General features: G+C 46.8%; 3 protein-coding genes across 3 annotated transcripts; 2 read left to right on the top strand and 1 right to left on the bottom strand.

Annotated features, from left to right (window-relative positions):
• Positions 1-331: 331 nt before the first annotated feature.
• FTJAE_4750 (heterokaryon incompatibility 6 OR allele) lies at positions 332-709 on the top strand (the record flags this gene model as incomplete). Its single annotated transcript, XM_037351186.1, has 1 exon — positions 332-709. The coding sequence occupies one exon, from the start codon at positions 332-334 to the stop codon at positions 707-709; it is 378 nt and encodes a 125-aa protein (XP_037208008.1).
• Positions 710-2,177: 1,468 nt separating this feature from the next.
• FTJAE_4749 (uncharacterized protein) lies at positions 2,178-3,605 on the bottom strand (the record flags this gene model as incomplete). The annotated part of the gene is made up of 8 exons (XM_037351184.1): positions 2,178-2,196; positions 2,247-2,379; positions 2,439-2,610; positions 2,658-2,844; positions 2,895-3,012; positions 3,064-3,163; positions 3,241-3,327; positions 3,375-3,605. 8 exons carry the CDS (start codon positions 3,603-3,605, stop codon positions 2,178-2,180), a joined length of 1,047 nt encoding a protein of 348 aa, XP_037208007.1.
• A 793-nt stretch (positions 3,606-4,398) lies between these two features.
• FTJAE_4748 (uncharacterized protein) lies at positions 4,399-14,728 on the top strand (the record flags this gene model as incomplete). Its single annotated transcript, XM_037351183.1, has 15 exons — positions 4,399-4,568; positions 4,622-5,489; positions 5,542-7,211; positions 7,260-7,607; positions 7,663-8,271; positions 8,325-9,327; positions 9,382-9,681; positions 9,731-9,885; positions 10,636-11,350; positions 11,401-11,643; positions 11,756-12,602; positions 12,651-13,101; positions 13,149-13,472; positions 13,529-14,125; positions 14,179-14,728. 15 exons carry the CDS (start codon positions 4,399-4,401, stop codon positions 14,726-14,728), a joined length of 8,850 nt encoding a protein of 2,949 aa, XP_037208006.1.
• Between the last annotated feature and the right edge of the window lie 805 nt (positions 14,729-15,533).

Raw genomic sequence — 15,533 nt, 5'->3', positions numbered from 1 at the left:
GTTATTTGAATAAAAACTCTTTTGTTATAAAATGTCGGTCAAAAATCGAGTTTTAAAGAATTGGCGATTTTCTGTGAAATCTGAACGTATCTACATACACCTCTAATCTAACCGGAAACAACATTACCTTGGTAGGACCTTCTCCGGTTAATTGCAATGCAGATATAACTCAAAAAGTGTCTAGAAATCGCAAACGACAGGGCTGCTCAATCTACCTAAGGACTAGGACTGACACTGCCCCCTCACAGCCTCATTCCGTACTCGATATATCACTCGGATCCCATATCATTTTTGAAAACTTTCCCTTCGTTGTCTCGAATCAACAGCAGCAATGCCGGACCTACGAACAAGCCACGGCCTTGCCGAAAACGAAGGCCTGAAGGATATGAGGATCAGAGACTTGTCTCCTGTACGAGAAATATTCGCGACGCCCGCAAATGAGCACTTCTTGGAACAGTACTCCTACCAGGACCTCGACCATTCTGAGCATGAAATTAGATTGGTCCATGTATTCAAGAAAACTGGGGATGACTTGATCCACGCCAATCTTCTTCCACCACAGAAGCTCACAAATATCAGTGGGAAATACCACACAATATCCTACTGTGCAGGGAGCGCTAGAAACACCAGGGCTATTGTTCTACAAGGAACCAAGTTCAACGTGTTTGCCAATCTCGATTGTGCTTTCCGAGAAACACTGGCATATTAGAGCACTTCCAAGGATTCTGAGGAAGACTGCATTCTGTGGATCGACCAAATATGCATCAATTAACACAATGATTCAGAAAGGTCACATCAAGTAGCTTTCATGCGAGATATTTATTTGAATTCTCGAGGAACCTTTATTTGCCTCTCGACAGACCAGTCAGACAAGGCTTGGCGGCCAAACGCGTTCTCTTGGTTTTCGCAGCGAGATGTGCAGCAGTATACTTCTCGATCTTGCTACCATATTACAATGGCAGACTATGTCAAAGGCTGGAATGCCTTTTATGACCTACTTGAGTGTCCATGGTGGAGCCGAGCTTGGATTCGTCAGGAGTTTGCCTGCTCCCAAACTGCGATATTCTTATATCACAAGGAAGCCCAGGACTTCTCCGAGCTATCATGGCTCCAAGCCATTTGTCATTCCGATCTAGTTACCAATCCCCATCACCCTGAAAACCACTTTTCTGAACCTTTAGTATCGAGAAGCGAGATCAAGAAAGAAATGAAAACTCTGACCAACCGACGCTGTCTGACAATCGAGACTTGCCACGTTGCCCGGTTCTTACTTCTCCAAAAGACTTTGTTGGGAGATGGGCCGATAGAGTGCAACTTGGATTTCAAGAAGTTGGCGCTGGATGCTCGCCATTCCAAGGCAACTGACCCCCGAGATAAGATCTTTTCTCAACTGGGACTTGCGCACCCGGGATACAACATAATGCCCAACTATTCCAGGTCTAATGATGTTTCACGCGTACTGATTGATACTGCAATCAAGATAATTCTTTTCGAGGCAGATCTAAACATATTTCTGTACGCACTTCAATTTGTAAAAGCACCTTCATGTCAATTACCATCATGGGTTCCTGATTGGACTTCCACGAATGTTACAACAATCTCCGCTTTCGGCCGTTCAGAAAACTATCAAATTGCTAGCATCACTGCTCAGATCAGACAAGATGCTGTTGGTGCCATTCGGTTTGGGGCGAGTAATGACGATAGTCAAATGACTGTTCTATTTGTGAAAGGACTGCGCTTGGGTACATTGGAAACGTTTTCCACTGACATACCGAGGTTCGGATGCAAAAGATTCACCTTGAGTGGTGGGCTTAACCCTCAATGCCGGAATGAAGCTGAACTGGGTGACGAAATCTGGCTTCTTATGGGCACATCTTGTCCGTATATCCTCCGTTCTACTGAGAAAGGATACAGACTCATCAGTGAGGTCGTTGCGATAGATAACCCAAGTTGCCAGTTGCTTTGTGAACGGGAAAGGCACAGGATGCGGACAGGGCTTGAGGCGTTGAAGGAAATTGCAATAATCTAGTATCTAGTTGTTTACAACTCAGGCAAGACAAAGTTACGCAATATGAGTGAACCCGATAATAACACATATCTTGAGTTATTCCGATCTGGATATCTTTGCCTAAGTGACTGGCCTACACCTTTGTTGATATTGGTCCGGCCCGTCACGCTTAGGTCTTCTTCTCCCACCTACCAGGTTGTGAATAGCTAGTCAAAAAAGGTATTGAGGGATTACTTACAGGTCGAGGAACAATTTCCAGAGAATAGAGAACAGAATGCCCTGTAGGCCGTTGGCCAGAATGCGCGTCTTGAGTCCACGTCCAAGGAGGCCAATAACCCCATCTTGGATGACCACAGCACGTGCAGCCTCGGCTAAAACATCACAATGTTAGTTATGGGCTTTGGATTCCACTGGTGTAGAGTGGCCCTACCATATGAAACCTTGGTGTCGTTGACCTGTCGATAGGTCTTGACAACTCTCAATGAGTTCGATATGGAATCGGAAACGATAGAGGCGCAGAAGCCGATGAAAGCGAGACGGAGCAACCACCAGAAGAGAGGATGTCTTGGGGGCTCAGTAATAACCTCGGATAAGTAGTTGTACTGCAACAAGTTAGTTTCTTATCTGTCGATTTTGAGTCTGGACATACTGTTGCGAACCAAGGATAATGACCGACGAAGGTAGCAGCAGCGGTAGCAAAAGCTCCCCACCACAAGCTACCAATTCCGTTGGACTTTATACGGCGTCTCAGAAGGGCTGTTCCACGGGCGCCCTGAGCTTGAAGGGTTGTCTTCAAGGTGTCAATGGGAGTGAGGATCATGCGGAACGCAGCGGCACTAGCAACTAATAAGCTTCCATCTTTGAATACGAGCGGACTCCAAATTACCAGAGAGATGCAAATATGGTCTTGATTGGCGATGGCAGATTCTTGAGGTAAGGGTTTGACTGGAGCAAGGCGAGAATACCAGCGTTGGCAGCTGTATCTCCGAATCGCGCGATTGGGCCTGCAGCAGTCAGATTATCAGCATTCCAACGACGCGGATAGTAGCACAGACCTTGGAATAACGCAGGTGCAATTCCTTGGTAGTATCTGCGAATTCCGCCCTCAGTGTAAAGAGTACGCGTGGCAACAGTGAAGGACGTGCCGTGGCGATACTGGTAGTTCATAATTGTCCGTAGAGGCTTATCGCTGTCAGTCGAACCATATCCATACATTTGACACAATAACCTACCATTAGTAGTAAGACTTGTAACACCATGGCTGCCGCGCCACTGAGTCCTCCTCCAAGAGCCCGTCTGAGGGCCTTCTTAAGATCAAACTAAACAAGTCAACACTTCACATTTCTCAACACGACACGAAACTCACCTCAGTCTCATCTGCATCAATCCAGCCCTTGATAAAAACCGCCAATACCACTATCGCAAGCACGGCCCAGAATATCCTCCAGGCATACCAGCTCCTCGGCCTTTTCTCCGGAGTCGGCTGGGCTTCCGGCTCATTATCGGCTTCATTTATCTCCGGCGATGGCTGGTCCGCCAGCAGCGGCGTTTGCTCAGTACTTCGCGCAAGAGCCTCGGGGTCGACTTGAGTTGTCATTGTAAGGTTTGAGGATGTTGTATGTCCTCAAATGAGTGATGATAAGAGAAAAAAGAGGCGGGAGATTGAGATTCTTGGGGTCCCCGCAATCGTCATTGATCAGTGGGCGATTTGCGTGCTAAATATGCCGATTACGTGCTGTTTTAAGCGGGGACAGACCGCGAGCATTATTAATCCACGTTATCGTGTCTCGGCTCTCTTATCTCGTCAAAACTGCCAATGTCTATATTCCAAGTGCTGCGGAGTACGGACAGTTATATTGACAATTGTGTGTCGATTTAGATTCTCGGGTATAGCATCCCAAAACATAGTCAACAGGTTCTCTAGCAACCCCGTCACTGAACGCACTTTGTATGGTGAGCTAACTACACGTTAGTCCCAAACCCGGCGGGCTCATCACTTCAAAGTTCACGTCATTGATAGCGATGATACATTGAAATGAAAGAAAAAACACAGGCTTGCAATTCACCAAGCAATAATATTCCCCGCATCTATTGATAGAATGAGCTAGTCCTTTATGGCTGTACAAATGCGCGCCGAGCTTGAGTGGCGGTCTCATAGCATAGCGGCTGCGAGGTGATAACTTAAAATAGACCAGGATGCTGTGACCAACATGCATTAAAGAATGGCCTGTGACCAACATGCATTAAAGAATGGCTGCCTCTTGTCATTGCAACCAACAGCCCTGGCCCCCCGGCAAGTTAGGTCGAGACATTTCTCGCACTTAAGTTTCTCATTCATTCTACTTTACAAATTTGCGAGCGAAACACAGCACATACCTCCATTACCGATCATGACGACTCCAGAAGAAGCGGAAAGGATTGTAAAGGAGGTGACAGAATATTATGGATATCTGGACCATGACATGATGGACGATATTGGCCGGTTCAACTCCGACTATCGTCGAAGGATTGATGAAAATTGGCTCAAGATGGAGAACGCTGCATCGCATTCCATCAAAGTGTAAGTGCCTCAAAAGAAAGAATACAAATCTTTAAAACTCACAAACTGTTCAGTTTAGCAAGAAACATCTACGGCAGCGGTGCTCGATTCGTGTTCGAGCTTCTCCAGAATGCCGAAGACAACAGCTTTCGGAGAGCCGATGACAAGAACGACCCTCCGTTCATTTCCTTTCAGATTCACCCCAAACATATCGTGGTTGAATGTAACGAGGACGGTTTCACCAGTCTTGATCTGAAGGCGATATGCTCTGTCGGAGAAAGCACCAAGACTGCAAAACATGGATATGTAGGTGCCAAAGGCATCGGCTTCAAATCCGTGTTCATCGCTGCATCTCGCGTGCACATCCAGTCCGGAAACTACTCGTTTGAGTTCCGACATAATAGGAACGACCCGGGTCTCGGAATGGTCAGGCCCATCTGGGTGAAGCCGACAGAGACGATTCCTAAACCTCTCACTCGTACAACACTTTATTTACATGATCAAGGTGACGATGAAGAGATAGAGCATCTTAAGACGGTCATTGCTATGCAGTTCGACGACCTTCAGGAGACATGTCTTCTTTTCCTACGAAAGCTGAGTAAGATTAGTGTCACGTTCTACGACGGACAAGGAAATATTCAGCGGTCAAAGCAGTTTACGAAAAAGAAGGTCGACGACTACCGTGTCTCTTTAGAAACTGCGGTAGCTTCAGCGGGCAAATCCTCTACGACAAGCCAAATGTATCATATTACGAAGCAGTTGGCCACGGGTCTAGCGCAGAGCGAGAGTCGCGATGCTGCCACAACTGAGGAAGCACGGAAAAGCCTCACTTCTGCGGAAGTTGTCTTGGCCTTTCCACTAAAAAGTGATTATCAGCCTCACATTTCTACAAGAAGACAGGAGCTCTTTGCTTTCCTGCCCCTCAGAACTTCAGACTACAAGGTAAGCAGTATACATGCCTCGACGCTATGACAGCCAGCTGACTAGAAACTAGTTTCACATCCAATCAGACTTTGATACCAATGCCAACCGGCAGGATATTGTGACTACGACAAGGAGAAACTTGAACATTCGAGACTGGATTGCGAAGACATTTCTGCAGGCAGTCTTGGAATTTAACCAGCACCCAGTTCTGTGCTATAACTGGCCACAGTTTCTCCCGTCTCAGGACAGTGGCAATGATTCTTTTTGGTCCGGGCTTGATGCCAAGATCCTATCTCTGGTTCAGGAGACTCCTATTCTAAGATCCAGAAACAGGAGGGACTTGCGTCTCATTCGTGACGTCATGATAGCCTCGAATGGCATGACCGACGATGAAGGCATACTCTTACTCGACGATCCTGTCACGGACCCCTTTGCCTCAGCCAAGTACACGTACACAGTGACTCAGCATCTTAAGCCCTATGGACTACGGGTAGCACCTGTATCTCTGTTTGTTGGCCTCCTGAAAAGAGATCTCAGCCAGCATAACTCCAAAATGCGCACCAACACAACATCTGATGACTGGCATTCTTTAGTAGCCCAGATGTGTTCGAAGATATGCGACAACAACTGGGTTGGAACCGAATTGCTCAAGTCACTCGAACTTCTACCATTGAGAGATGGCAAATGGGTCTCATGTGCCTCAGGACCGGTTTATTTTCCGATGACAGGAGATATCGAAATACCGGAGGACTTAGGCCTTAGGGTGCTCAATAAATCTGCGACGATCAACCCAGACCGGAGGGATTTGCTTCGGCATCTTGGAGCAACAGACGCCAAGCAAGAAGAGGTTCGATTCGCAATAACCTCCTTATTCATCAAATTGCCAAGTATGGGGTTTCGGTTCACTTTCGACTGTCTCCGCTACTTATTTCTGACACACTCACAACCTAAACATGCCCGTGAAAGCTACAAGAACATATGGCTTTTCACCGAAGAACACGAATTGCATCGGACACACGGCCAGACTATTTATCTTCCTATGGATGAGCATCCCTTATGCCCCGCTAGCCTCTTAAAAAATGCCCATGTGCCGCCTGACTTTCCTGTCCACTTTCTAGATCGTGAATATCTCTCGATCGGATCAGAAGATCAAAATCACTCCTTGCCTTCTTACAAACGATGGCTGTGCGACTTTATCGGGATCCATGAGAGAATTACGATCTTATCACCCAACCGAAATGAGTTATCCCAGCCTTTTCAGTACGTCCTCACTCATCGCTCGGCCAAGTTCCTTGGCCTCCTCGAACATCTTTGGCGGCTAGAAGGAAAGGAAGTCTTGAAACATCCAACTGTTGTGTCACATATAAAGCAAATCCCTGCGAAAGAGCTTTGCAGAATTAATTTCTCCCTAAACCTCGAAAACACATGGCTTCCTCTGCCAGAGCTTGAAAATTCTGTTCACCGGTATATGGAGCATTCAGAACAGTTTCCATTTCTTGTTGTCGGGGAGGATGATGACGCCGAACAAATTGGGTCTAAATGGGGCTTCCTAACCCAACACTTTGGTGTTGGCAAATCTGACGACTTGGACTTTCTTCTCGGAATACTTCACTGCATCTATAGATCATGCGAATATCCTTTGTCGATTCGTCAATCCCAAAAGGTGTTTGAACTATACATAGCCATCTACGCTAAGCTTGCTGTCTCCTTGGTACCGAGTATAACGCGTACGAGAATCAAGTAAGTTCAACTAATACCCATTACGCCACGTTACTGATAATTCGATAGAGAGGCCTTTGAATCCTTTTGCGACGATTGCATCCTTGTACCAGACGATGAAGACAATTCAGCGTCGTGGGTAGAGCCTGAAGTCTGTGTCTGGGATGGGCCATCTGACCTTGACTCTGTGTGTTCCCTGAAATCCGCGTATAAGAGAAGAGGTTTGGGCGATGAAGACATCAGCAACATTGAAAAACTATTTGTTGGAACCTTGGGCATACGAAACATATCGGCAGAGGGTATTGTGTCGGAACTTAAATGCCGTTACGGCACTTGTGGGAATGAGGAGAATGATGGCGAGATTTTGAACCTCTACAAATATTTGCATGAACAGCTTACAGTCACACCTGGAGTAAGGTACGCTGCCGTGTATTGATACAGTGCCAAACCGACGATACTGACCAGACTCTAGAGCTGCATTTCAACAATCTTCACTCATCTTTCTGAGGCAGGATGATGAACCACAATGGTATAAGACCTCTGACTGTCTGTGGTCTAGCACAGCACCAATCCGCGGGAAGGTCACGCTTGACGAGGCTTATGAGGACCTCAAAGCGTTTTTCGTCAGCAAGCTTGGTGTGAAATCGCTCACAATGCAGATGGTATATGATGAGCTGCGGCAGTCTCCTGAGAGCAGCGTAGAAGACATAAAGGTTGCTCTGTTTTCTTTCAATGACTTTCTCCAGACTGAGCACGGCAATTGGGATCCAGAACCTATTAAAACAGCAAAGATATTTCCTGTCGTCTATCCTGATGGGACTACCGCCTTGCGGTCCATGGATGTGGACTTTGCAATAGCAGATCGGGACAACCTACGATCTAAGTTCTCTAACCAGATTGCTCTCCTAGACTTTGACTTGGAGGATGTCCACCGACTAAGGCCATTATTTACCTGGCTGAAGATTCAAGAGCGATATCTCTCCAAGTGCGTCATTGAAACAACAGCAATCTCAGACGACTCCAGGATGCCGATATCATCACCTAGAAGAGACTTGGGCCTCAAAGCCTATCAAATATGCCGGTACGTGCAGTCATTGCCATGCGTATTCACTGCTAATGAGGAATGAATTGCAGGGTTGCAGCCACATTCAGGAGTCCGCGCTTTCAGCACAGTGAACCCCATCTCTACAACCAGCTGCGTGCTATGGAGGTCTTGGAGGTTGAAGGGATCTCCTCCATTCTGAAATTGAGTCAGGGTGGCAGAAATTATGAAGCGAGACTCACGGCAGCCAGTGAGCATATCGACGAACCAGCTGGAAATCTCACCATCTACGTCCCACGAGACCGAAGAGCGCAGGAAATCTGTTTTGGATCAGTCCTCCCCAGGAAGTTTGCAGCATGGCTCATGCGTAACCCGCATACTAATATTGATGGCAATGTGGAGGTCGATGTCATCAACGCCCTCACTTCAATTTTCGCCAGCGAGCGTGCTGTTCTGGACGAGATTCTTGACGATCAGGGTATGATACAGTTGCAGTTTGAAGACCCAGACGAATATTTGAATCAAGATGAAATGTGCGATGAACGGGCCCAAGATAATCATGCGTCTGATTCGACCCCAGATCATGGTTATGAGATTTCTGAACTGGTTCTCACTCCGACTCATTCATCAGTGAACGATGCCTCAATCATACCATCGTCAGTGCGAGATTCAGAAATCGAGGATGGTGTTCTGGAAACAGATGGAGAAATAGTTGAGATTCAGAGCAGCACATCCCATCAACTTCGCCGAGGTGAAAGAAGTGCTTCGCGGCCCCAGCGACATCACACAACAGATGACAGACCTTTCAGCCCAGAGCAGTTGAATAACCAACGTCCAACTTCTTCGAATCCAGCTGCCCAGGCGACTGAGGACCAGCGATATCGAACGATTCTCGAAAGAGTCATCGCGGCAGCTCGACTTGCGAACTTTCCACCTGGTGGGGTCTTTGACTTGAATGACTTGCGAGATGCCTTACCGGACTCTGGAGAACCGAGTTCGTACCTGAGTTATGATGGATTGGATGTGTTGAGTAGGTTTCGATCCACAAGCCAACTGGAACGCGATAAGAAGATAGGGGCCGCTGGAGAACTCTACGTAAGTATCATGATCAGAGTGACACGAATTATGACACTAAACTTTCCTTTGTAGGTATTTGAGCTGCTATCAAAACTTGACCTACCAGGCTGGGGCCGTGGGAACTGGCAAAGCACCATAAGAACATATGCAAATGTCCATCCGGAGTACGCCGATCTGACTCACTGGCCTAATCGTGAGACAGCAGATCTTGTATACTCAGATACGCAAGGAGATCTGACACGTCTTTTGGTCGACGCCGAGATCCTTGGTGACGATTGGTCTACAAGACGCCCCAGATACTACATCGAGGTGAAAACAACTACCGGGCCATGCGGAACACCATTTTATATGAGTGGAAACCAATACCGACTGGTAAGCCTTGTCGTTATGCACTTCGCAGACAGGAACTAATGGCACACAGATGGAACGTATTCACCATAGTCCAGATTTCTCAGAAGTCTATATCATATTCCGTATTTATTTCCTGCTAGATCGGTCGCAGATCAGTTACTGTGTATATCCTGATCCAAAACGACTTGAAGATGATGGGCGGCTCATTTTCACAGGAACGACATGGTCAGTCACACCAGGGCTTCAAGCATAATGGTTCCATAGTAATCTATAGTACCTATGAGAAAGAAGAATGGCGAAAGACAAGTTGGTCCTGCGAAATAACCATGAATTGGAGAAGTGTTCGACTTGAATCAAGTTATGAGCCAGATATAGCATCGTGTGATCATGAACAACTAATCTCTTGGAATGGACAGCGTGGATGCAAAAGGCAGGGGAAGTTCAGCTAACGGTAAACTACAGGGGTGACATGTTAGGGGTTGGTGTTCACTAGACAACCCTAGCTTCAGGGGTAAGAAAACACCGAACCTTACCTAATACAAGGTGTCAAAATAAACTGATTAAAGAGCAGCCTAAGCTTAGGCTGAATTTACCTAATATTTTCATCGGTTAGGGTCAAGGTCCTGAGTTTTCTTTCCTCCCCCCTAGCCTAGCAGCCCCGCAACACCAGCTGGTCACTTTTTCCAGGCGATCCTCCCCCCTCTCCTCTTCCCAAAGCCTCATCCACAGATTCGTCTTAATAATCGCTAAATCATCACATCAACGCCTTCTAGTCATAGCACGTGCTTCATTTATAATCATGGCTAGCGCAGAAGAGGCTGAACAAATAATCCGGAGCTTGAATGGCGACATCAAGTGAGTTGACTGAAAAAGGTCGTGGCGAGCATGGTCGCTAACCATGACAAGGCTGGGAAAACATGTCGAGCATAGCGCAAAGAAATTACTCCATGAAATCTTCCGCTATGTTAATAGCAGGACCTTCACTAAAGTCCTGGCGACTTCAGAAACCCCTGTAATCACATTCAGAGTATACGATGGCGACAAAATCGTGATCGAGTTCAATGACGATGGCTTAACAAAGGCTGATCTGGAAACAATTTGCCAACCGGTCTCCAAAGAGCAAACAGGCGAATACAAGTTCAAAACAATTGTTATCGCCAATAAGAAGGTTCGCGTTCAATCAGGAAAGTTCTCCTTCGACCTTCAACACAACATCTCTGATGACGAAGACAATGTAATGCATCCTGTTTGGGTCACACCCACTGAGATGGTTCCCAAGAATATGACTCGCATCACACTGCACCTCCATGACCAAGGCAGTAAAGAAGAGATCGAGGCTTTGAGGAAGACTATTCGTTCTCAATTTGAGAAGCTGCATGACGCAAGCTTTATCTCTCTCAAAGATATCAAATGGATGATGATTGAGTTTCTTGATGGCACTGGCTGTCTCGTTCGTTCCGAGGTCTTACAGAAGAAGAACGTTGGTAGGCATGGAGTCGAATTGGACATCGCTGATGGAGACCAATGCACCAAGACCCAGTTCTATCATTTAACGGACTACTCTGTGGACAACTTGGCCACGTATGTCACACTCGCCTTTCCTCTCACAGACGAGTCCACGCCTCAAGTTGACGGCGTTGAGGCAAGACAATTGTTCAATTTCGTGCCCCTATGTGCATCACCACTTTCAGTAAGTCAGCAATACTCGGGTGAATACTTCTTCGCTGATCATTATGCAAGTTCCATATTCACTCAGATTTTGAACTCGGGAATGATGGGCAGGGGCTGGACACTACATCAGCCCGCAACAGAAACATCCGAGACCTGATTGCAAACGCATTCTTTAAGGCTATTTTACAATTCATTGATAACAAATATCTTTGGAATACCTGGTCATTGCTCCTTACACCCATTTTGGAGGACACATACCCATTCTGGTCTGCTCTTGACACTGATATTCGAAGTTGGATATCGAAAAATCCGGTCCTCAGGTGTAAAAGTCCGAAGGCGTGGCGGCTCATCAGTCATCTTACCAGAGTTCCTCCAGAGGCTCAAGATGAAAATGGAAAACCGCCTCTAAACGACCCACTCCGAGTCATATCTTCTGCGCAAGTATCCTGTGGCGGCAGCGGCTAAACTGACCGAATATGGCCTCGCCACTCTAACCGACGCCCGACTGCTCGAACTTTTGGAGATGGATCTGGAAAGCCCGAAGCCGAGGATGCACACCAGTACCTCGAGGGGTTGGCAAATTGCCATGTCGCGTCTCCTCACAAAGTTGCTCACGAATGATGAGCGAGTTGACAAGCTAAAATCACTTCCTATCGTGCAGCTACGGGACGGTAGCTGGACGTCCGCGGCTTCCGGGCCCGTATATTTTCCTAACTCAGAACACGATGCCATCCCTGAGTCGTTGGAGTTCCGAGATGTGACTCTACTCGCAACATTTCAACCGAAACGAAGAAAGCTATATGAAAAACTCGGAGTGAATCAGCCCACAGCCAAGGAAGTCAGACAGAAGATCCTGGACACTTTCAAGTCAGCCGAAACTTTACTACTTGACGACGTCTACGAGTATCTTCGCTACCTATACCTGACACATCAGTCTTTCAATATTTTCACTCCCCATGAACAGCCCTATGGTGACGTGAGGGTTCTGACGACGGGCATGAAACTCCAGAATCCACATACCACCACTGTATACTATCCGGGAACGGATGATCCGTATAGCCCCGAGAGTCTGCTTGGCCCTGCTTCCATGGCCAACTTCTTGCACCCGAAGATATGGAACGAGGGAGCGGATAAGCCTGGTCCCTTCCACCCAACTTGGAAAGTATGGCTTTGCGATTCCGTCGGCATACGGGAGCGGCCAAGTCTACTACAAGCTAAAGCGCAGTCCGAGTCCGAGTCTACCAACGACGGATCCTCGACCGACGCTGGTAGTATAGTTCTGTCTGGCGCATTTCATAACGTACATAAACATCATCCAGACAGATTTTTGGGTTTCATTGAGCGCCTTTGGATACATGAAGGCCACGAGCTGTTAAAGCATCCAACTCTCGTCACCGAAATTCGACAACGTCCTGCAAAGAAGTTATGTGGTGTGGACTTCGAAGTCAGTTTACAGGATACATGGGCTCCGTCCGAGGACCTTCAAACTTCCGTCCAAGTGTTCATGATGAACCCTGACGTGTTCCCTTTCCTTAAACTTGATGATGAGAAAGACGTTGATCTAGTCATCGCTACCAGATGGAGCTTCCTTACTAAACACTTTGGTGTTAAGTGGAAACACGACCTTGACTTCCCAGTGCAGATGGTGAGGTGTATCAAGCGCTCAAGCACCAAGCTATCATCGGTGCAAATAGACAAACTCATGAGGGTGTATGATTTGATTAGCAGAACATATTCCTTATCGGCAAGCGAAGAGAAAGCGAAAGCCTTGTAAGTCTGCACATCCATTGGCCTTCATGTTGTTAATATGTCGATAGGGAGTTTTTCAAAAATGGTGGCGTGCTGTATGCTGAAGCCAACAAAGCGGCCTGGTTAAGGACTTCACATTGTGTTTGGGCTGGACCAACTGGTCTTGTATCTAAACGCTCCATCAAGCGCTTCTACTTCGAAAACAGCTGCGCCAAAAAGCAGTACCAGAGCATCGTCCGGCTTCTCGTCAATGAGCTCAAAATTCGAGACGCTAACGGCGACGCCATGGTTGAAGAGCTGGGTGCGCTACGGTTGCAAGAATGTAAAGATATCCCCACCGTTCACCGTATCTACACATATCTTGATGGGCAGACTATATCTCCAGAAACGAGGTGAGCTGCAACGTATTTTCTTATTCTTTGCGTATGGAGAATTAACCAAGTATCAGACGTAAGTTTCATGAGCTTCCGCTCATCCTAGTGGAACAAAGCGGGCATTCAGAATGGCTTCGCGCTTCACAATGCTTTTGGTCTGAGGCAGATTCAAATGATTTGAACGGCAACCTACAAAGGTGCTATCCTGATCTTAAGGATTTCTTTCTTGAGAAGCTTGGTGTGAAGATATCAGCCTATGACGCATTGCTGAACACAAATTCGGACAATCCGGAGGATATACAACAGTTGATTACGTCCTTTGCTGACGAGGTTCGCGAATCGATTCCCAGATTTCCTGTTGAGCCAATCCGACGGGCAAAGATCTTCCCTGTCAGAAACCCCGGCGGAGATGTATTGTTGGTATCTCTTGATACGGATTTTGCTATTGCCGATAGACAAGGCCTTCGAAGAAACCTGCAAGATCACATCAGAATATTGGACTTTGATCTAGAGGGTGTGCGATGGCTATGGCCATTCTTCCAATGGCTTGAGATTGAAGACCGATATCTTTCAAGATGCGTAAAAAGATCGTTCACCGTGTCTGAAGACGGCGCGGCGTCGGAAGAGGTAGATCCATGGGATCTGAGACTCAAAGCATATCACATCACTCAGTAAGATGGGTCACTCGTTCTTTGGGCTTTACTAACGTCCCCGCTCTCTTTAGAATCGCTGCCACTTTCCGCATCTTTGCAACGTATGGTAATGCTACCTCACTATATCAACGGTTGAAAACCCTACGTGTTGTCGAGGTTTCCCACATTTCCTCTGAATTGGAAATTACCCAAGATCAGAAAGCAATTCGGTCAACGCCACAATCTGTCACTGCGCACATATCTGATGACGAACCCAATTTCACCATCTATGTGGCGAAAGACAAGAAGAAGATCTTTTCATTTCTGCCAAGAATCCTGGAAGAATGGCTCAGGCAGGATAGGGATCGCCGGCATACGTTCGAAGTGATTAGCTCGCTCACCTCTATAATTGCTAGTGACATTTCCGTCCTGGATGAAATCCTCGAGGATCAAGGTATCATAGAACTGCCTTTTGAGAATAACGACACAAGTGGTTCCAAGATGGCTTCGGAAGGCGCATCTGAATGCCTGTCTGTGAGGGAGGTAGTTGGGAAGCCATCCGAAGAAGATCGAGGAGAGTCGCTGGTCCTACGGGGGCGTGATTCTGCATCTGAAGTTGGAGCTCAGGATGGAGTCAGGTAGCTTAGTAGCATCGATCTACTGTAACATTCAGAGATTTCATGAGTGAACATGAACATGAATCGGGGTTCCCGGAGCATCATGCTAAACTATCCCAAAACTTTAAAGAAGAAATATCATACACTATAGTGTCCCCCATTCTTCGACTTCATCAGTCAGAATGATAGGATGGTTACCCAAATAAGGATACATACCATTGGGCTTTGTTATTCAGTGGATGCATTCTATTATCATCTGCATTCGTGCCCTCTCCTACACTCATGTAATCGCCCCTAATACATAGACCACTGTCCTCCAACAAAAGACTTAGTTGTCTTTGCCTATTACATTCTGATGTTCGATGCAGATAGAATCAGTGACAAAAAGGCTTTTGAAGTCTATCATCCAAATCCTAACACTCATAATATCCACCATTCAGGCTTCCGCTTTTCGTATCCGACTTGTATCCCAAAGGACATAGGCTTGCATAAAGTAGTCATCCATAACAACATCTTCAAATCGATTCCTTATTCGACAGGCTAGCTGCCTGTCAACACAGCGTTTCTCTACGCTCACTGCAGATGAGCAAAGCTTTGCGTCCCCGGTTGCGAACTCGGAATAGCTCGAGAGCACATAGTTCTGCAGCTCCTCCTCCGCCATCTGTCGTAGTTTATGCAACATAACATAGCCGCGCAAACAAAGAGACCTAATGTATCTCACTTCTAGGTTTTCGGTCCTACTTAAGAACTTCGATGTCTGATTATCCTCAGAGCTTGATATGGCCGGTGACTTGAAGGGATCTTTCCGGCGCTGTTGTGCGACTAGGTGT

Source organism: Fusarium tjaetaba (genome assembly GCF_013396195.1).
Source record: "Fusarium tjaetaba strain NRRL 66243 chromosome Unknown NRRL66243_c0000091, whole genome shotgun sequence".
In the NCBI taxonomy this organism is placed as follows: Eukaryota; Fungi; Ascomycota; class Sordariomycetes; order Hypocreales; family Nectriaceae; genus Fusarium; species Fusarium tjaetaba.
Note: the sequence above shows the minus strand (reverse complement) of the source record. Positions and strands in the feature narration are given on the sequence as shown.